The sequence below is a fragment of the Mauremys mutica genome, chromosome 4 (genome assembly GCF_020497125.1).
Source record: "Mauremys mutica isolate MM-2020 ecotype Southern chromosome 4, ASM2049712v1, whole genome shotgun sequence".
NCBI classification, from domain to species: domain Eukaryota; kingdom Metazoa; phylum Chordata; order Testudines; family Geoemydidae; genus Mauremys; species Mauremys mutica.
The window spans coordinates 60,748,511-60,770,961 of record NC_059075.1 but is presented as its reverse complement, the minus strand read 5'-3'; the positions used below and the strand labels follow the sequence as shown (position 1 = coordinate 60,770,961).

The 22,451-nt window shown below is 46.3% G+C and overlaps 1 protein-coding gene across 1 annotated transcript; it reads right to left on the bottom strand.

The window, feature by feature from the left end:
• Window positions 1-2,160: 2,160 nt before the first annotated feature.
• Window positions 2,161-21,299, bottom strand: VPS18 (VPS18 core subunit of CORVET and HOPS complexes). The gene is made up of 5 exons (XM_045015823.1): window positions 21,095-21,299; window positions 10,886-11,027; window positions 10,611-10,702; window positions 7,928-9,798; window positions 2,161-5,147 (listed from the first exon to the last, which is right to left on the bottom strand). Exons 1-5 carry the CDS (start codon window positions 21,183-21,185, stop codon window positions 4,419-4,421), a joined length of 2,925 nt encoding a protein of 974 aa, XP_044871758.1. The 5' UTR covers window positions 21,186-21,299; the 3' UTR covers window positions 2,161-4,418.
• Window positions 21,300-22,451: the final 1,152 nt, after the last annotated feature.

Here is a 22,451-nt window from a genome sequence, read left to right as displayed (position 1 = left end):
GCATGAGAAAGGTTGTACTGAAGAAACTAAGGTGTGAACTTAAATCCATGTAGTTTTGCCAGTATAACCCCTGTGTAGACACATTTATTCCAGTTTGCATGGCCTTTTTTCAAATTTAGCTTAAACTCCTTCCCAAGTAACAAACTAAACTGGCAAAAGCCAACTCATATACCAGAATAAGAGTGTCAACACAAGGGGTTAAGCCAGTATAATCATCAGTACAAATGGTAAAACTTTCCCATGCAGACAAGGCCTAGGAAAAAAGAGTGGTACAGAACTCTGCCTTAGGACTCCATGTAAAATGCATTCCAGAGAATGGTGTGGCTGGTCCACCCATACCTTGTGAACAAGGACATCCCACTACAGAAGTATCTTAGCAAACTTACTCCAGTCCAAATGTATCCGCTCCACTGAAATGACAGGAGACAGGAATACTCTACTCGCCTCCAGAATAGCAGAGAACAAAGTCTTAGAGCTGCTCCTCTACACATCAGATACCATGTTCTATGTAGAAAAACAAATGTAGAAAAACCATGTGGGAGAAGGGTTAAAATTTCTTCAATTTTCAAACACATCAGGATAACATCTCAGCTGTTAAGGACACCTGTATTCCAAGACAGCCATGAAACACAAATTGTGTGATTTATGAAACTCCTTTAGAAGATGCTATGAAGCTTCGGGAGGACACATTTCCACAGTGGTTGAAGAGTGCCAATGTTATGGGACACTGCTGGAGTCCTAGCAGGCAACAGCAGGACACTGCACGAAGGGTAATCATTGTGCTTTGAAATCCATCAAAATGCTAGGTGAAATTTCTGTGAAGGCTCAAGGTAACAAACAAACTTGTTGCCTAAACATACAGCCCCTTGAACAGGCAGACTTCAAAACAGTTATCCATTTAGATTTTCACTAAGTAGAATAGTCTAGTGCTTGAGGAGAGACGGGATCAAGAGACTCCCATGTTTCTATTCTACCTCTGACAAAGACTTGCTCTGAGAATCCTTAATCTGTACCTCAGTTTCCCCATTTTGCAAATACACAGGAATAATCTCTCTTTAGAAGGGAGTATAGAATGATTAATGCTTGTATTGTGCTCTGAAGTGCTAAGTATTTGGTATTGTGAAACAACACAGTTCAAGAGCTTTGAATGTAAAAGAAAGAACTGTTCTGTAACTCAAAATCCAGAGGGAGCGCGCTGTGGACATCTGAAAGGAATGAGGAGGACAGCCTCCCAAGGAAACTGAACAATTTGAAATCCCCCAGGGTGGATTAAAATTAATTTGGATTACGATCTTTTACTAAGCAACGACAAGGCAGAAGATGGCCCATCCCCATTTTTTATCAGAACTAGCTTTATAGTGTAAACAACGCACATGATCTTCCAGCCAAGAAAGAAAAATCCAGTAGTCAATCATATCAGGAAGGTTTAATGTAGAATTTCAAAGACATCACATTCAATAAGTGAGACACATACCTCATGTGTCTTCATCACAAAAGCCTTCTGGTACAGAGAGCAGCTTTCTCAAGTCAAACGGCAATCCAGAACCAACCAAAAAGAGAACTGATAAGCCAGCAACAGGCACTAACAGCTGGCATTAATCAAACTGGTTATTCATCTGTTCTAGTAGTGAAAAGATAATACTTCCAATAGCAACTGTTCTTTCTAATACTGAAATGCAACTCTGACAGTGTGCACTTAGCCCAGGGGTCTCAAACTCAAATGACCACGAGGGCCACATGAGGAGTAGTACATTGGCCCGAGGGCCGCATTACTGACACCTCCCCCCCCGCCACCCTAGGCCCGCCCCCACTCCATCCCTTCCATGAGGGCCCACCCCTACCCCACCTCTCCCCATCCCTTCCCTGCCCCCATTCCAACCCCTTTCCCGAAATCCCCACCCAACTCTGCCCCCCTCCCTGTCCCCAGGGGGTGCAGGAGGGGTGTGGGGTGTGGCAGGGACTCAGGGCAGGGAGTTGGGGTGTGGGGTGCAGGAGGGATGAGGAGTGTGGCAGGAGGTCAGGGCAGGGGATTGGGGTGCAGGAGGGATGGGGCAGAGGGCTCAGGGCAGTGGGTTGGGGTGTGGGGTGTGGCAGGGGGTCAGGGCAGGAGGTCGGGTGCAGGGTGCAGCAGGCGGCTCAGGGAAGGGGGTTGGGGTGCAGGAGGAATGCGGGGTGCGGCAGGGGGCTCAGGGCAGTGGGTTGGGGTGCAGGAGGGGAGTGGCAGGGGGTCAGGGTGCAGGGTGAAGCAAGGAACTCAGGGCAGGGGGTTCGACTGCAGGAGAGGTTCGGGGGGCGGGCTCCGGCCTGGCACGCACCGGGGGCAGGGCAGGCTCCCTGCCTGCCTGCCTGGCTCCTGCACCACTCCAGGAAGCGGCTAGAACGTGGGGGAGGAGAGGCGCAGGGGTGTGTGTTGCTGTTGCTTCAGGCACCAGCCCCAGCATCTCCCAGTGGTGGGGAACGGGGAACCGCAGCCAATGGGAGCTGCTGGGGACGGTGCCTGAAGCAACATCAACATACACCCCTGCGCCTCTCCTCCCACAGGTTCTGTCCGCTTCCCGGTGTGGCGCAGGGCTGCCCCCAGCACGCATCGGGCCAGGGCCGCTCTAGGTAAACACTGGAGGAGGGCGGGGGGAGGGCGTGAGGAACTCACGGGCCACAGAAAATAACCTTGCGGGCCGCATGTTTGAGACCCCTGATTTAGGGCCTCTTCCTGCCAGTATTGCACAAGTAAAACATTGACTGCAGGCTAAGCCCTCAGTTAGGAAAGGCTCTGATCAGAAGTTGGGGAAGCTCTACTGGAACCCTGTGGGATTACTGAGACCCCCAGTTAGCAAGGTCTCATGAGACAAAATGTAATTTGATATTACACCAAGACCCAGTTCCACAGTGACAGCAGCTGTTGTGAATTGCTAGCAGGTCAGAGATGAGTTCTCAAGACAGGAACAATCTTTATAGAAGTCAGGAGAGATTTGGGTTTTTTTTTAATTTCCTTTTAACTAAAATGATATGAATATCCACCACCGCTTTACAAAACCTGATTCTCACTACTGTCGCACCTGTTGATCTTTGTGATTTAGTCCCAGACAAAGCTTTATGGGAAATTTAGTTCCTTCATGAGGAAGTACTGACAGATCTAAATGTCACACGCTACTACTAACCCCTACTAAGGTGCTACAGAAAATCTCATCCTCCACCTCAAGTGTAATTATCTGTCAGAAACAGAAAAAATAATAATAATAATGGTTTCCAATGCTGAGCAACATCCAAGAAAAAAAATAAATAAAACACTGACCTATCGGAGCACTCAACTAAGCCATGAAGGGAACAGTTAGATTGCTTGGCAGAGGATGTCAAAGGCTCTATGTATCTGCTTCAAGATGGAGGATGAAATGGTGTCACTGACTCCTGGAGAAGTGCTATGGTCAGTCCTTGAGGAAACTGATTGCTAGACTTTCATTCGAGTGCCACTCGAGCTACCTGTGAAGTACCATTATTATATAATACTCAAATTACCATTAACAAGTATTATACTTGAGCGGTGCTGGAGCCAAAACAGGTAATTGTGCAGAATGTCCCAGTATGGGTATCCAGAATGGACTACAGTATAATGGCTGGAAACAAAGTGAAGAGATCCTACAGAAGATTCAACTGTATGGATCAGACCAAAAATCTGCTTGGAAAACTGTGGAAAAGACCACAACCCTGAAATTCCAGACACAGGGATTAAGATGCATCTTTTGAGACACTGCGCTGCTTAAGAATCACGTTTTTATGTTATTGTGCAGAACCATGCATTTGTGTAACATGACAGATATTTGCAGACATACATGTAAATGCAAAGCTATTGCCTTCCTTTTACATTTCTGTCAGTAAAGCTGGCTAAACAATCTCATTAGGAAGCAAACCAAAAGCAATTCCTAATTTGAAAGTGATGAATGAAAGTCTATGCCACCAAACACTCTTCACTGCTTCTTCCCATCACCCCAGTCTTCACCTGAATTAATACTATAAAATGGGGAAGCAGTCCAACTGAATGAGACCATTTTTCTGTTCCCAGTTCTCTCTGGGCAATGAGGCATTCTTATCTTCATGCCAAAGGGTCTCATAAGAAGAGCTTCAAGAGGCAAGCTCAAGCTCACCTTCAGAGAGAAGCCAGAGGAAGTTCTAAGGCATTAGCGGAAATTAATCTTCCAATTCTGAGACAACTGTGACCATTTCTCTCATAGTCCTCCAGGATTAACTCATTGCTTTCCAAATAACAGTACCCAGCTGCTCTCTCCTTAGAGCTCTATCGAATTCATTTGTTTTCAGATTTCTAGAGACTAATTCCTAATATGCATGTTTCACAGGCAGTGGACATGACCTATGGCTCAAAAGTTTTGTGTTCATGTGCAGCCTCAAACAATAACTGTGTGACCCTACAGCCAACTTTGCCTCTCCTCTTCATACTTTTGTGGGTCAATGAAAGGCTTGTCAATAGACCGGATCATCAGCTCCCCACAGTACACGCATTCAGCTGCCACAATATCATCGATGTCTGCCTTGATCTGTTCCCGACTCTGCTGTCCCTTCCCCAAGCTAGTGACATCTGTGTCCTTGGGACGATGATGGGCTTTGGAGGGCTGGCTTGTGGCTCCCAGCTTCTTCTGAAGGTCTTCTAGCTTAGCTTGCTTGTAGGCAGGCAGGTTTGGAAAAACAGCCTGGAACAGACAGTCATAGTGGAACATGTGGCCACAAAGGAAAAGGTAGAAAGGGCGGTTTAGGAGTGGAAAGTCACAGGCTGCACACTTTTCCTGAGGCTCCACAGAGCCATATTTGTTTCTCATCTCCTGGATGTCCTCCCGGATTCTCTTGGCACTCTGTGTAGCTTCCTCCATCTCTCTCTTCAGCTCTTCAATGTGCCTGTTGTAGTCCTCCAGAGAGTTGCAAATAGCCTCCTTGAAATGGTCGATGGTGACAAAGTCGGGGAAGAAGGGCAGGACATCTTCAATCTTTAATAGGTTGCAGCTAGAAAGGCAGGCCATGGCCTTCTTGACGTCCTTCTCTTCCTGGACCACGTGGCGAGCAATTTTCAACCAGAGCTTCTTCCGGAGTTCCTCATCCTCTTCAGGGAGGTCTGCACAGGACTTTGCTAGATCCACATCCACCTGAAAATTGAACAGAACAGTAAGGAAACAAAATTATGATTTTCTCTTCACTTCCCTCTCTGTCATGAGAGCCCACTACCAATAAAGGAAGGACACTGGTAAGAGAGCTCTCCATGATGTCAGTTATAACTACAGCTCTACAAAAAAAAAAACAGGAGTTCTTGTGGCACCTTAAAGACAACACATTTATTTTAGCATGAGCTTTCGTGAGCTGCAGCTCACTTCTTCGGATGCATAGAATGGAACACACAGATGGGATATTTATACATACAGAGAACATGAAAAGGTGGAAGTATGCATACCAACAGGCAGAGTCTAATCAATTGAGATGAGCTATCGTTAGCAGGAGGAAAAAAAACTTTTTGAAGTGATAATTAAGATGGCCCATAGAAAGTGTGAGGAGAACTTAACATAGGGAAATAGATTCAATTGGTGTAATGACCCAACCATTCCCAGTCTTTGTTTAGGCCACAGTTAATAGTATCTAGTTTGCATATTAATTCAAGTTCAGCAGTTTCTCTTTGGAGTCTGTTTTTGAAGTTTTTTTGTTGCAAAATTGCCACCTTCAAGTCTGTCACTGAGCGGTTAGAGGTTGAAGTGTTCTCCCACTGGTTTTTGAATGTTATGATTCCTGATGTCAGATTTGTGTCCATTTATTCTTTTGCGTAGAGACTGTCCGGTTTGGCCAATGTACATGGCAGAGGGGCATTGCTGGCACATGATGCCATATATCACATTGGTAGATGTGCAGGTGTACGGGCCCCTGATGGCGTGTCTGATGTGATTAGGTCCTATGATGGTGTCACTTGAATGGATATGTGGACAGAGCTGGCATCGGGCTTTGTTGCAAGGATAGGTTCCTGGGTTAGTGTTTATGTTGTATGGTGTGCGGTTGCTGGTGAGTATTTGCTTCAGGTTGGGAGGCTGTCTATAAGTGAGGACTGGCCTGTCTCCCAAGATCTGTGAGAGTGAGGGATCATCTTTAAGGATAGGTTGTAAATCTTTGATGATGCGCTGGAGAGGTTTTAGTTGGGGGCTGTAGGTGATGGCTAGTGGTGTTCTGTTATTTTCTTTTTTAGGCCTGTCCTGTAGTAGGTGGCTTCTGGGTACTCTTCTGGCTCTGTCAATCTGTTTTTTCACTTCAGCAGGTGGGTATTGTAGGTTTAAGAATGTCAGACAGAGATAGAGACCTACAAGATCTCTATCAAGCATTCTTGACAGAGAATTGACAGAGCCAGAAGAGTACCCAGAAGCCACCTACTACAGGACAGGCCTAAAAAAGAAAACAACAGAACACCACTGGCCATCACCTAGATACTATTAACTGTGGCCTAAACAAAGACTGGGAATGGTTGGGTCATTACACCAATTGAATCTATTTCCCTATGTTAAGTTCTCCTCACACCTTCTATGGGCCATCTTAATTATCACTTCAAAAAGTTTTTTTTCCTCCTGCTAACGATAGCTCATCTCAATTGATTAGACTCTGCCTGTTGGTATGCATACTTCCACCTTTTCATGTTCTCTGTATGTATAAATATCCCCTGTCTGTGTGTTCCATTCTATGCATCCGAAGAAGTGAGCTGCAGCTCACGAAAGCTCATGCTAAAATAAATTTGTTAGTCTTTAAGGTGCCACAAGTACTCCTGTTTTTTTTGCGGATACAGACTAACACGGCTGCTACTCTGAATACAGCTCTATAGTTGACATGCCCACTTGGCTGTTTGTATGTCAGCCACATCCTGCCTCCACGCCCTCTCCCCCCCAAAGACATTCACTCCCAAAACAAAAGGTGTGCATAGTAATTCTGGATCACTGAAGAGTGATCTGAAGAGTCATTAGGGTCCAGGAACACAACAGGAAGATCTAGCTCTCCAAAGCCACTAATGACCTTCGACCACCAAGGTTGACAACAATGAATTAAGTATCCACCCTCATACAGCGGGCACAGTTACAATTTTTTACCTTTACCGGGCTAGAGCATTTATCTCCTCTACAGTATTCTCTATACTCAGAACATAGGATTCTGCAAATATTGTGATGAACTAAACACAGTAAATGTCAGCATTTTAAATTGTACACACTGCACTGTCACCATTCAGAACCTGACTAAGTTACCTCTACACTAATTTAAACTTTCTACAAGATGACCAACAGGGATAAATTCATTTTAAGTTTTTCTTGCTTTTTTTTTTTAAATCAGGAGATTAAGAATAGGGTGGGATCCTCAGGTCAGCAGAGCTGGTTATCAACAAGCAGAGTACCACAGAGCAGGGACTGCATTAACAGAAACCATATCCCCCACCACAGTCTCTTTCACTCTCCTAAGATTATGGTCTGTGAAAGTCAGATGTCCATTGTGGGTATCTGACTCTGGCTCAGGCTAAGGGGCTGTTTAATTGTGGTGTAGACATTTGGAATCAGGCTGCAAGCCAGAGCTCTGGGACCCTCCCACCTCGCAGGTTCCTAGAGTCTGGGATCTAGCCCGAGCCCAAACATCTACACCACAATGAAACAGCCCCTTAGCATGGGCCAGAGTCAGCTGGCACGGGCCAGATGATTTTTAATTGCAGTGTAAACATACCCTGATAGTTCTGAGCTTCCACTATTGCTTTAAGTTAATATGGTGACAGACATTTCTTCCTATCTTGAGGCCTTTATAACCCTTTAAAACACACTAGCCAGCCTTCTCACCCCTTCCCTTAAAGAAGGGAAAAGCTCTCCACTACTGGACCTTCGAGAACAAACAAACTAAGAGTACTAAACATAGTAGCACACACCTGCAGAGCTAGATCCACTGCTTCCTCATATAACTCCATGACTTTGTAAACATGGACACAGGCTCGGTGGTGTCCATGCTCTGCACACAGCCGAAGCGCATACTTCAGGTCATAGTGGATCCTGTTAGGGTTGGTTCCTGCTTGTTCGAGGTATGATAGCAGCGAGTCTGGCCGACACAAAGCATAGAGAGACAACAGGTAGTTGTGAATGGCTTGCTCCGTTTCCTCCAGCTCACACACACAGAATTCCATGTATCGAATAGCTTCACTGATCTGTTGGGTGCTCCCACTTTGGCTGTAGTTGACGAGGGCAGGTATGAGCTTCCTGGCATCCAGTTTCGTGCCCATAAAGATCCAAGCATCAACCACCTTCTTGGGGATGTGCTGGATCAGGACGGGAGAGAACTTGTAAAAGAGCTTCTCATCTCTGTGTCTGGTAATGACATTTAGGGCTTCATCATAGTCATCATGCTGGCAGTGATGGGCTACCACTCTCTCATAGTCCTGCATAATAACTGAAAAATAGACCATGTGTTCCGTGTCCCCATGGCTTGCTAGCAACTCATAGATGGATGCTCGGTTATTGAACAGGCACTCTTTGTTTCTGGGGCTGCTCAGGAAGCTGCAGAACTTCTCCCGAGTCTCATCATAGAGATTCCTTTTCGAGGTGTCCCCTTCCAGAGCACCTAGCCGATTCAAGTAGAGCTCTGTTAACCAGGTGGTCAGCAAAGTTGTCTGGGTCTTTTCAGAGGACTTTAAGTTGGCCAGTTTCTTGAGCAGAAACTCCATCAATGCCTCCTCCTGCTTGGCTTCAATGAACTTAAGGGCAATCTCTTCAAAGTAGTTCTGGGTCAGTGCATAGCACTTGGCACTATCTAGATACCTCTTGTTTTGGAAGGAGTGTTCTGCCTCTCTTGCCAACACAATATCCAGGCACTCAGGACGGTCTTTGCAGTACTCTTTGGCCAGATCAAACTTGTTAATGTTCATGTACATCTTCCACACGTCTCTCGATTCCCGTTGTACATGGTAGCGGAATACAACTTTCTCCGTGTGGATCCAGATCTGCCCAACTGTGGGATCTTTGATCATGCGCTTCAACGAGCCAAACTTCTCCAAGAACAAGTCTTGGAAGACAACCTGCCCATTCAGAGTGCACACAGCCTTCACTCTGTCAGGCAGTAGCAGCAGGAAGTGGAACTGGGTGAGCACTATGGAGATTGGCTTGTTAGCTGCCACATCTACATCAGAGGGATATTCCCAAACCCGTTCATCACTCAGAATAGAGTCGGGCCGTCCATAGTCCAATGTACCATACAAGACACCGTTTCCCATCATCCAGGCAAAGGAGCGTGGGGAGGAGCGTAGCTTTGGCGTGTAAAATGCTATTTCGCTGTACCCAAAGCTGGCTGGGAACTCTCGGAAGCTGGGCAAGTGGTCTGCATGCATGCCAAACACAAAGCCAAAGCCCTGCTGCTCTGTCCCCTCAGGCACTTTGCCAACAAACTGGAAGAGTCTCTTACGAGTAGTGGCAATGATAAAACATTTCCCGTCGAGCCCTCGCTCTATTTCCAGACAGCAGACTTGGGTCGGCCCTGCCTCCTCCTCTAAGGAATAGACCAGTCGGAAATACTGGTCCGGATTAGTGCTGAAGAGACTTCCCTCGCTGACAGAGATCTCAGCCTCGTATATTTGGCCCTGGGCTGTCCCCACCAGGATAGGACCAGTGTTAGTCTCTGAACCCAGAAACTTGTTCCAGCCCACACTTTCAATCATGTGACCTTTCCAGCGGGAAAGCGTCCGCACCTTCTGAGCACTTCTGTTCAAATACAGGCATTCACTAGTGTTCAGTGCAATCACAAGGTGAGATCCTGAAAAGGCATATAGCAAGAGAGAGATGATTAATGGGTGCAGGGTTAAAGGAACAGTGAACACCCAACCCAGGCAGCACTGCTACTACAAAGCAAGACTTCAGTGTTGTCTAACATGACTCTAAGAACAACCAGAAGTCAAGTTCCTAGAGTTCCCCCAGGAATTTGAATTCTTAAGAACCTGGGGATTGCCCTAATGGATGAGATCAGTGGTCCATTTAGCCTAGTATCACAACTGACAGTGACCCCAGATGCTTCAAAGGAAGGTGCAAGAAACCCTATACGAACAACTCTGGAATAAATGGCCCATAGAAAGTCCAGGCTGCTAATTGTTGTCATTAGGTTTTACATTTAATAAGTGTTTCATCCCAGCTAGAGTTAACTGTGGATATTATAATTGTAATCCTATTTAGAATTCTGCTAAGCTCCTGGCCTCCCAAGGCCAAAGGAGGCAATGGGCTCCAAAAATTAGATGTACATTGTGTAATGAGAATTTTCTTTTACCAATTGTAATAAGCTAGCTCAAATCAACAACATCTGTCAGTGAAGAACTTGGACAGTGGTTCATATTCAACAAAATGTAAGGGGTGAGGCACAGTATTCTTCCTCTAACACTTGAGTTTTAAATAGGCAGAGTCCCTGGACAATAATTAGGTAGCCTGAATTCATTCCCCAGGTGAACCACGTACTCCTTCCACACACAGAATAGAAACTGGAAGTCTTCCTTAATTAAATGCTTGTTTAACACAATTATTGCATTTGTTGTAAAGATTAAACAGCATTTTGCAATTTCCCCTACACCATCACCGCACCTGTGTGGTCCAAAAACATCTTGTAGACTCTGGCTTCATCCTTGCGTCCCAGCTCTACCTGATTAGGTTCATCTGCCTTGCCAAGATCAATCCTGCATGGAGGAATGATAAAGCAAGTTACCAAGAGGCAGGAGGAGCCCATGTAACTGCAGAAACAAAATTGTACCTTTTTCTTTTACAAAAGACCGTGAATCTGCACCTAGTTTAGAGACAGGGTTTCCAAGCAACCCAAAAACAGGCTGTGAAGGCTTCAGGTCTTAAATAGTATGAGTTACCTGAAAAGGGTGTCTCTGCCAAGGCTCATACAGAGCTGGTTACAGGAGACCACAAGGCTGTTAATTTTCTCTGGAGGAGTGAAATCAATCCTTTGCTTGTTAAATACTGGAGTCTCCTTCTCCAGCCGAGCATTCACATACCCTAGGAAAAGTAAAAATACAAAAGTAGTTCAGAAAAAGAGACACCACCACAATGTAACCTAAAACAGGGAGCAGAAACAGGGAGGGCTACAGGAAAGTGAAGCGCTCCATGGTGTGGAATCATGGGGAGTAACACCTATTCTTTTCCCCGGGTGTATGTTTGGAGCTACAGTACAAGTCTATTTGCCCATTCTGCCACAGTGCAGCAATTTGTCACATGGCACTAACTTGAAAATAAATAGACACAGCAAACCCTGAAAACTCTGGAAGAAACTGCACATTACAGTTACATTACAACTTCATAAAAAGCTGATGAAGAGGATGACAGTAAAACAAATGGTGAACTATTGGAAAATCAGGTTATTCATTAAAACACTGAAAAGTGGGCATGGTGCTGTACAAGATGCTAACATAGATGGTACCTGTGCTCTAGAGCGTTTACAGTCTAATGAAAGAGTCAGAAATTGGAGGTGGCATTAGTTTAAAGTGTTTCATTTGGGGAGGATAAAATTAATTTATCTTATTCAGTCTAGGATCCATGACACAAAAAAGGCAGAAATTGAGATTATTCAAAAGATTAAAGATGGCTAGATTTTTCCATAAAATTAATCATTTAATTGCCATAAAACAATTTAAGATCAGTGACTGCAGGCAATACAGCTGGAAGTCACAGCTAGATCAGTAAAAAAGTTTCAGAATACTTGTATAATGTTGTACATCCACAAAGCTCAACCACTTGATAAAGATGAAAAAGTACTGTTACTCCAATTTTACATTTGGGAGAAACTGAACCATGGGGTTCAGTGAATTGACTGAAGTCGCACAGCTTGCTGAAACTAGTACTCGGATCTGGTGAGTACCAGAATCAGTGCCCTAAACATGAAGCCACAACGCTGCCCAACAAAAGCCAAAACTAGGTAGAACTGGCTTCCAATTTCATTACAAACTGAAAACTTGAGCCAGTATGACCCAGTTCCTGGATCTTTGGGCAAACCTGGATTGAATTTCAAGCAAGGCTAGGACAAATTAAGACTTGGGGTTTAAACCTGGCAAATGTGGTCATTTTGTCAGAGTTGCACTCTGCATTTTAGGTCTGCTGAAGCCTGAAACTCAAAGTGAAACTCAGGTGTGTGTGAACTGAAACTGGGAGTTAGAGGGGGTAGAAACCAATGACTTTCATATTGTTCTAGTCACAAGGCTGATCTAAACTAGAACCACAACCACCACCACGCTTCAAACTATTTTGCTTTAAAGGCTCCACTTACACACTAGGGGACCACCAACCTGGCTAGCTTGGGAGACACCAAATTTAGATGGTGGCAGATTACTAGACAGGGCGGTCTGGATAGCGAGTGGGAGGAGAGAGTTTTACATAAGCAGCATGACAACATATTCTGCTACAGAAACTGGTTCAGAACAGGCTTATAGTTTTGTTTTAGTTCATAAAAGCTTTTCAAGTTTTAAAGCAGGTGCAGTGACCTCAAGAGAAGGCCACGCACTGAGACAGTGAAGGGAGGAGAGTGAAGGACTAGCCAGGGCAGGGGGATGGGAAATGTATACATTAAGATAGATAGGCTTTTAACACCACATAGCAGGGTGGAAGAATGGCATGACTGGTTTCATTTTTCTGAAGCTGGACAGGGGTCAGCTTTCAGAAGCGTAGGACAACCTAGAAGCACACAATTTCCATGCCTAAATTAGGAGAGCAGCATTCAGAAGCTGCCCATGGTGGATGGACTCTAGCCAAAATCCACAGAGGAATTCAACTCTGCCACTGAACTGTAAAATAATGTGATATTCACATGGAATAAAACATGAATGATACTCATTAGTAGAATCCAGGGGAAATACCTATGTCAACAAAAAGATTGTATCACAAAGCTCTCTCCATATCAGTCTTGTGATACAAGTTTTTCCCCTGCCTGAATTTCCCATGCTCCCACAGGACACAATGTAACCCCTTGACCAAGAATGTTGCATTCCTCTAACAGAATGACCAGACCACCTCAGGCTAGACAACAAGAAAGGACTGGTCATTTCTGGTTCCTTTCCTAGGTTAAATTTACACTGGCCTCCCTCCACGGATGGAAAACCACTGGCTCCACAGGGATTTCTAGGAGAGTTATATCCATGTAGTGAAGTTAGCCTGGGAAAATCTTCACTTGCAAAGGATTTACAAGGTACACAAGGCTACTCCTGGGAGAATTCTGCACCACTGTGCATATGCAGAATTCATGTTCCCTGCAGATTTCTTTTTCCTCTGCAGAAAATACATTCTGAAGGAGAGGTGCTGCAGTTATGCCTTTCACCCACCAGGAGCTGCTGTGGTGCCAGAACATAGGGCAGCTGCTCACCAGCTATAACAACCCATAGAGAGGACAGCTTGTGTTCCTCACAGCATCCTGCCCACAGACAGGGGAGAATGCACATATGGGGGGAAACACAGAGCAGGGCACATAGGGCTGCTGGGGGGTCACAGACTGGGATTCAGAAAGGCTAGTGGAGGGATGGGGGCTGAATAGGAGTGGGGGTACAGGGCCACATGGGGACAGGGGGTGCATAGGGATGGGGGAGGGAGTGCATGGACACATGGGGACAGGGGCAGATAAGCCTAACTGAATGGGAGAGGCTGGGGTCAGCCATGGTCTGTATGGGGGAGGCTCCTCAACTCCCTAATAATCCCTCCCCCCCCAAAAAAAAAATCCCTGTTCCATACTTCTCCCACTCACATCCAACAACCCTCCAGGTTCACTCCCAGGCTCCCTCCCAGCAATTACTTCCCTCTCACTCAGCTCCTCCATTACTCCAACTCCCAAGCCTTTGCATTGCTTCTGAGAGGTGCAGGAAATATATTTCTGTATTGTAGTTTGAATGAATTACTCAAAGTTCTGTATTAATACACCTAGGAAAGAATATATTTGTCAAAAAAAATAATTCCTGAATTTTTTTTCATTGCCTGTATTGTTACAGACATACTTGCTGACAGGTATTTTTAAATAAGTTACCACAATAATTGATGCTGGCATGATTATATTGTGTTATTCTGACAAATAAAATATGCAGAATTTTAAAATATTGTGTGCAGAATGTGTATCTTTTTGGCACAGAATTCCCTCAGGAGTAAAAGATAGAACATGGCTGCTGGAAACCAAGGCCACTGGCTGAAACAGCCATACAGCACGGCATAAAATTAAAAACACAGTGTAAAAGGAGGGTTAGAAGACCATTTGATTGGCAGGATAGGATTCTGTGGTCAGCCCAGCACTGTAGAGGCCGCAAATGCTCTACTGCCATGTGGGAGGGAGCAGAGTTTAGGCCTAGAGCTCTGTAGGCTAGCAGGGGCCTGGAACAGCACAGGGAAAGCACAAGCAGCCCCTGTAGCCTTGTCCCTATGCTATTTTCAGCAACTCTCCCACTACTGGTCTAGCACCAGCATAGCCCAGTTATAGCACTAGTGTAGATGGGCTGTCAGCATTTATCACTGCATCGTCTAGACCTGCTGCAAGCACAGTCAAATGACATGGTGTCATAAAGAGATAGTTAAGGGTTAATGTCTCTTTTACCTGTAAAGGGTTAAGAAGCTCAGTAAACCTGGCTGACACCTGACCAGAGGACCAATAAGGGGACAAGATACTTTCAAATCTTGGTGGAGGGAAGTCTTTTGTTTGTGCTCTTTGTTTTGGGGGTTGTTCGCTCTTGGGACTGAGAGGGACCAGACATCAATCCAGGCTCTCCAAATCTTTCTGAATCAGTCTCTCATGTTTCAAACTTGTAAGTAATAGCCAGGCAAGGCATGTTAGTCTTATTTTTGTTTTCTCAACTTGTAAATGTTCCTTTTTGCTGAGAGGATTTTACCTCTGTTTGCTGTAACTTTGAACCTAAGGCTAGACGGGGTTCCTCTGGGCTATATGAATCTGATTACCCTGTAAAGTATTTTCCATCCTGATTTTACAGAGATAATTTTTACCTTTCTTTAAGAACCTGATTGATTTTTTCCTTGTGTTAAGATCCAAGGGGACTTGATCTGGACTCACCAGGAATTGGTGGGGGAAGGGAGGAACGATGGTTAAATTCTCCTTGTGTTAAGATCCAAGGGGTTGGATCGGTGTTCACCAGGAACTTGGTAAAAAAGCCTCTCAAGGCTGCCCAGGGAGGGGAAGGTTTTGGGGGGACAGAAAGTGATCCAGACACTGAAATTTCTGGATGGTGGCAGTGTTACCAGATCTAAGCTAGTAATTAAGCTTAGAAGTGTCCATGCAGGTCCCCACATCTGTACCCTAAAGTTCGGAGTGGGGGAGGAACCTTGACACATGGAGACAAAAGTGCTGGCACCTTCTCTACCATCGCTCTCCCTCGGTTGCTGCACTGATGCTAGTTCAATAGTGGCACATTCAAAAAATAGCAAGCTTAGAGGTAGTCCAAGTGTGCACATTGGAAGAGATGGGAAATAACTTCATGCCAATTATGCAACACCCCTTTTGGGTAGCACTTCATTAAGCCTTTGTCTATACATAGTTTGACCATCCTTTTAACTGAAGCCTGGTCTACACTAGGCGTTTAAATCGGTTTTAGGAGCGTAAAACCGATTTAACGCCCAACCCGTCCACACCAAGAGGCCCTTAATATCGATATAAAGGGCTCTTTAAACCGGTTTCTGTACTCCTCCCTAACGAGAGGAGTAGCGCCAATATCGGTATTAACATATCGGATTAGGGTTAGTGTGGCCGCTGATCGACGGTATTGGCCTCCGGGAGCTATCCCACAGTGCACCACTGACCGCTCTGGACTGCAATCTGAACTCGGATGCAGTGGTCAGGTAGACAGGAAAAGCCCCGCGAACTTTTGAATATTTCCTGTTTGCCTAGCGTGGAGCTCCGATCAGCACGGGTGGCGATGCAGTCCGAAATCAAAATAAAAAAAGAGCTCCAGCATGGACCATGCGGACGTGATCGCTGTAAGGGCAGGCAAATCCGTTCTATCAGCGCTCCGTTATAGAAGATGAAATTCAGAATCATTTTTAAAAATTCTCCAGACAGAACCCGGAAGTTCCAAGGGGCGGGGGAGGCTGCGGGAACTATGGGATAGCTAGGGAATAGCTACCCACAGTGCAACGCTCCAGAAACCGACGCTAGCCTCGGACCGCGGACGCACACCACCGAATTAATGTGCTTAGTGTGGCCGCGCGCACTCGATTTTATAAAATCTGTTTTACAAAACCGGTTTATGCAAATTCGGAATAGTCCCGTAGTGTAGACGTACCCTAAGTCAGCACCCCCCCTGCTGTGGGCACTTATTTCAGGCTGAGTGTCCTATTTTGGTTGTGATTAAGTCAGCGAGGAACTGATATAAGCAAAATTGAAAAAGGACACTTATCCTGAAATAAGAGGGCTCATAACTAGTGGTCATACTGATTCTAGTTAAATCGGTGCTCAAATTGCGTGTAGACCACATAGGATTACCAACTTTCAAGAGTGGCGTTTCACTCTGATGGGAAAGTGATACAGACACCCATCACTGAAAAAAGAAAAACATGGAATGGAGGATGATCAAGGCACAAGAATCAAGCCATTAAAATGAGATCTCTAAATCACATTAACTTAGAGTCAAGAGAGCCAGAAAAAAGTTAATTGCCCACTCAGGAAAAAATAAGGTTGTCTCAGTCAGATGACCAATGAAAATCTAACTCAGTAAAGAAAGGGACAGTTTAGCTTTTGGATGGAAGGTTTTACTGATTTAAAAGCTGTTTCATTTAAAAGTATGTATGTATTTTGGATTCCTTGAGAGATTACCTGTAACAATGCAGTTAGTTGTATGTGCACTTCAGTCATTAATTTGAGATTTTTAATTAGTGATCTTCACCAGAAGGGGAGAGAGGTATTTTTTTAGCCTCTGTTCCTCTACACAAAAAGCTTGAGTAGGATTCAATTGGTTTTATTCCATCATATGTACTTTTTCCTGATTTGGAACATGAGAACTAGTTTTGATTTGGAGCCTCAAGCCTATACCTCTGCACTCCTCTCAAATGTGCACAAAAAACACTTTTTAAAATGCACTTTACCTATGTGGGTTTAGGATTCTAAATGTTGCACCTTCATTCAGATTTCTGGGTGAACCTGCTTTCTTTCTACCTCCCAGAGGCTGAAACATCTGGAGAAAGACAATGAAATATGACGACTACCAACTCCAGCAAGGTCTTTTGGAGTAAGGCAGGCCATTTCATGTTGGGACTTGCAGAACCTGCAGTTTGCACTTCAGCCATCCCCACCCTTTGCTCTTTTGGGATCTACATCTTTCTGAAATAGCATCAGTAAAAGCACAGCAGTTTGGCACCACTTCAACTAGCTCAACACCTCCCAAAATGTCAGGTACAATGTTATGGTTTGCTCTTATGTGGATGTGCTCTACATAAAGCTATTACTTTATTTATTTCCCCAAACCAAGCTGTTGAGACTTTAGATCTGTCTGCAACTGCAGCCAATCAATTCACTTTCAAATCATGTTCAAAGTTACAACCGGAACCCTGAAGGGACACCCACAGATTTTAAAATGTTGATGAACATGGCTGCATCTCAACTACACCTGCAGTTAAACATGGTTCAGCTGCCCCCTTTGCTGACACCCATTTGTCAGCAACAGGTACATTTTTAGTGAAGACAGAGTCTATGACAGGGGTGGGCAAACTACGGCCCACGGGCCGGATCCAGCCCCTCAGGGCTTTGGATCTGGCCCATGGGATTGCCCTCCATGGCACCGTGGGCCCGCGCAGCACTCAGAAGCGGCCAGTACCACGTCCCTGAAGCCCCCAGGCAGGGGGGCAGAGGGCTCCGTGTGTTGCCCTTGCCTCCAGGCACTGCCCCCTGCAGCTCCCATTGGCCAGGAATGGGGAACCACGGCTAATGGGGACTTCGGGGGAGGTACCTGGAGGTGCGGCAAGGGAAGAGCACGTGGAGCCCTCCGCCCGCCCCCGCCCCCCCAGGGGCCGCAGCACTTCCTGGAGCAGCACAGGGCCGGGGACAGGGCAGGCATGCAAGTATCCTGCCCTGGCCCCAGTGCATGTTGCTGCCACCCCGGAGCCACTTTAGGTAAGTGGCACCAGGCCAGAGCCCGAACCTCTCCTGCACCCTGCCCTAAGCCCCCTGCCTGCACCTCGCATCCCTCCTGCACCCCAACTTCCTGCCCTGAGGTTCCTCATACACCCCGCATCCCAACCCCTTGCCCTGAGCTCCCTGCTACACCCTGCATCCCTGTGCACCCCAACCCCCTGCTCTGGCCCTGCATACAATTTCCCCACCCAGATGTGGCCCTCGGCACAAAAAGTTTGCCCACCCCGGTCTATGATAACTGAAAAGATACTAAACAGATTTTATTGCAGGAGTCAAGAGTGAAAGCAGAGGAACAATTAAGGAAAGGAATTGTTAGCCAAAGTCTCTTAAAACCATTCTGTTTTCGTTAACTTCCAATTAGCACCAAAATAATTAACATTTTTGGGGGGGAACCTCTGTTAGAGATTCAGAACCCTGACTTCAATTAAACTTAACCAAATAAAGGTCACAAGCCTTACTTTAAGAAATGTGAGCTTCAGTGTATGGACTATGTTTAATTTGTGCTCTCTGTTTATCCCAGATGATACTCAAAACCTTTTGATAGATTAGGATTTAACTAAAGTGGGGAGCCAGTCAGAGATACTTTCAGAAGCTTATGCCTATAGATTTTTAACTCAGCAAAGAGATGCCAACTTCACAGAGTGGCCAGCACTGAAGTGGCAATGCTAGATAGAACATAGTCCTTTTAAAGCTAACTGGGTCTCGTATCTAATTCAACCTTATATAGTGGCAGTAGGGGAAACCACACGTGAAACTCAAGATTCACTAGTTTGATTAATAGGGGATGTACTACATAACTACCCCTCTAGCTAGCTACTCCTCATTCATATTGCATAGCTGGCATAACCCATCACATAATTATTGTATATTTATATTATATTACACAGGTGGACATACATAATGTAGGTGCCAGCACTTCACAAATCATGGTATAAAGTTTCAAACCCACACAGATTGCTTTCATGCCACACTTCTGAAGTGGTAACCATACTAATATGAAATCAGCCCGTGTGAGTTACACAGCCATTATACACCTGATGGAACCTATGTTGTCTGCATCCAGTATATCGGTAAGTTTCCCTGGGCTGGGCAACTAACAGGATGTCACTAAGCATCACACATACAAAATGTTTAATAGTTTCTACAGTCACTCAAGTTCCCCAAAAAGGAAAGGAGCAAAGACTAAGAAACTGATTAAAAACAAAATCAAGAAGTGGCACAGACAGGAGGCCTCCTGTGAGACACTACTGCTACAAATTTGGATTGACAAATGGAGAAGCAGTGGTTAGAGCTCACCCCAAGCTCATAACTTTAAAACCATTTCACATTCTCTTTTGCCACCTACACAAGTGCATTCATACAGCACAGTGGTATTTTAGGATTAAGTCATTTCCCACCTCACAGAATAATTTCACTCTAAATAGAGGTTCCCTATAGTCAGAATTTCAGTTGCAATGAAGCAATTTGGGACTGGCATCCTTCTTCCTCAAACAGATTCACTCTATAACCAAGTTCAAGCTAAGCTCTAAACATAGGGCCCTACCAAATTCATGGCCATGTAAAATGCTTCACAGACCACAAAATCTGGTCTCCCTCTATGAAATCTGGTCTTTTACCCTATATTATACAGATTTCACAGGGGAGTCCAGTGTTTCTCAAATTGAGGGTCCTGACCCAAAAGGGAGTTGCAGGGGGGTCATAAGGTTATTTTAGGGTGGGGATCACAGTATCACCACCCTTACTTCTGCACTGCCTTCAGCTGGAGAGCAGTGGCTTTTGGTCAAGCACCAAGCTCTGAATGGGGTGCCCTGCAAGCACCCGCACAGAAGTAAGGGTGGCAATGCCATGCCATGCCATCCTTACTTCTGCGCTGCTGCTGGCTCTGCCTTCAGAGCTGGGCTCACAGCCAGCAGCTGTCACTCTCTGGCCACCCAGCTCTGAAGGCAGTGCCACCGCCAGCAGCAGCACCAGCACAGAAGTAAGGGTAGCAATGCCACAACCTGCCCTACAATAACCTTCTGACACACACACACCCCTCTCCTTTTTAGGTCAGGACCTCTACAATTACAATAGCATGAAATTTCAGATTTACTTATCTGAGATCATGAAATTTGCAATTTTTAAAATCCTATGACTTTGAAATTGATCAAAATGGACTGTGAATTTGGTAGAGCGCTATCTATACACAATGGAGTATCTGAAAAGAACCAATGTACTATAACATTGTGTTCATAGCTTAAGTACACAGATTGCATTTGTGATTTCAAAAATACTGTACACATCTGCTCATTTTCTGTACTTTAGGTCTAGCAAATGGAAGCCTTGCTAATAGCTGATGTAAAATTAATTTCCTTGCAACTGCCTCAACATGTAGTAGTAATAGCAGATATCCAATGTGCACCCAGAGAGAGTCAGATCATCATCACACGACGGAGTGCCCTCTCTACACTATAGCCTCCATCTTTGGTACTTATAGTGACGAATTAAGGCCCTAATTGTCTCCACATAGAGAAAACCTGGAAAGATGGGAACACTGAGAATTCATTCAAAGTACTGCATGATGATATTAATAATTTGCTCTTCTATAGTATCACCATAGAATCTGAAAACGCATTACAAACTAAACCACACAACTATCCATGAGGTATTATTACACCCATTTAACAAAAGGGAAACGGAGGCAAGGAGAGGTTATTTGCCCTCAGTGAGACAGGAAGCCACTGGCAGACTTGGGAACAGAACCCAAGTCTGACTCTGCAACCCTATTTAACCAGTAAGATCACAGTGCTGCTCAGCGCCAGCCAGACTCAGTATGCAGGCCCTAATGTTTCTCGGTGCTTTTTGCAGTGCTCTTGCTCAAATCAGACGGGCGCGGGGGGGAGGGGGGGCCCCGCGGGCCTAGTGGTCCCGGAGCAGTTCTCACGCTCTGACCTGCATAAATGATTAAGTGGACCCAGCCCCTTACCAGAGTGCGGGATGCCCACGTTGGCGCGGCTCTGCTGCAGGCAGGCAGAGCGGGACAGCGAATCTTCGTACTCGTCCAGGATGGAGGCCATGGCTGCACCTGCCGCCCCCTCACCAGCCGGTCCCGGGGCCCCGCCACCCACTCTGCTCCCTCCCAGCAGACACCGGGCAGCCCCTCAACTCATCCCAACGCAGCTAAGGGGTTACACACAACACCCTCCCTGCCGCCCCCGCCCCCCGACAGACCGGGGCCGCAACTCCCCTCCTGCCGCCCCCGCCCCCCGACAGACCGGGGCCGCAACTCCCCTCCTGCCGCCCCCGCCCCCCGACAGACCGGGGCCGCAACTCCCCTCCTGCCGCCCCCGCCCCCCGACAGACCGGGGCCGCAACTCCCCTCCTGCAGCAGGTCCCGGCGGCGGGAACTCCCCTTCCCTGTAACCGATCCCGCCCGCCCGTCCTGTCTCGCGTTCCTTCGCTAGGAGCCCGGTCACTCCGGCCAGGCTACTTCCGCAGCCCCTCAGCTGACCCGCGCCACGTGACCTGACTGCTGGTGGGCCGCCGCCGCGCTTCCTGTTTCCGGGCGGCTGCGCGCGGGGCGGGGCGGGGCGGGGCGTGTCCCTCACGTGCCCTGAGCAGGAGTTCGCGCGCCTGTCTCTGGCCTAGCTCCGCCCCCCCCTTCACCGCACGCCCATGACCTCCCTCTGGACCTCCCAGAGCTGCGGACGGTTCGCAGGTCCGGCGGCTCCGCTTGAGCTGCCGCAGTCATGCCTGCGGGAGGTCCGCTGCTCCCGGGGCTCCGGTGGACCTCCCGCAGGCATGACTGCGGCAGGTCCGCCAGCCCAGCCTGCCGCCCCCCCCCCCCCGGAAAGGGCCGCCCCAGGCGGGTGCTTGCCCCGCTGCGCTCTGGAGCCGGCCCTGGTGGTGGCGCCGCTCAGTGGTTTCCCCAGGAATTGAAATTAGAGGGGGGTGTTGGAATTTACAGGGGGGGGGTGTCAGGACCAATGAGATATATAAAAGAGATATGAATAAAGTAAATGTTTTGTTAGGATTATGCAAATTTAACATAAGTATAATGCAAGTTACACCAAAACACATAACATGTCTAGATTTCTAAAAAAATATACATTTAAAAAAAAGTATTTAATTTAAATTGACTTTTGAAAAGTAAGCCATCATGGGGTAAGAGGAAAGTCCTCTCATGAATCAGTAACTGGTTAAAACATGGGAAACAAAGGGTAGGAATAAATTATCAGTTTTCAGAATGGAGAGAGATAAATAGTGGTATCCTTGAGGGGTCAGTACTGGGACCAGTCCTATTCAACATATTCATCTGGAAAAATGGGTAAACAGTGAGGTGG

What these genes read in the sequence shown, in the direction of transcription:
- VPS18 (XM_045015823.1), bottom strand. Translation starts at nt 21,185, where the DNA reads ATGGCCTCCATCCTGGACGAGTACGAAGATTCGCTGTCCCGCTCTGCC. An exon ending in GGCAGAGACACCCTTTTCAG is followed by an intron (nt 10,703 to 10,885) that starts GTAACTCATACT and finishes TCCTCCATGCAG; the next exon opens with GATTGATCTTGGCAAGGCAG. An exon ending in GATGTTTTTGGACCACACAG is followed by an intron (nt 9,799 to 10,610) that starts GTGCGGTGATGG and finishes ATGCCTTTTCAG; the next exon opens with GATCTCACCTTGTGATTGCA.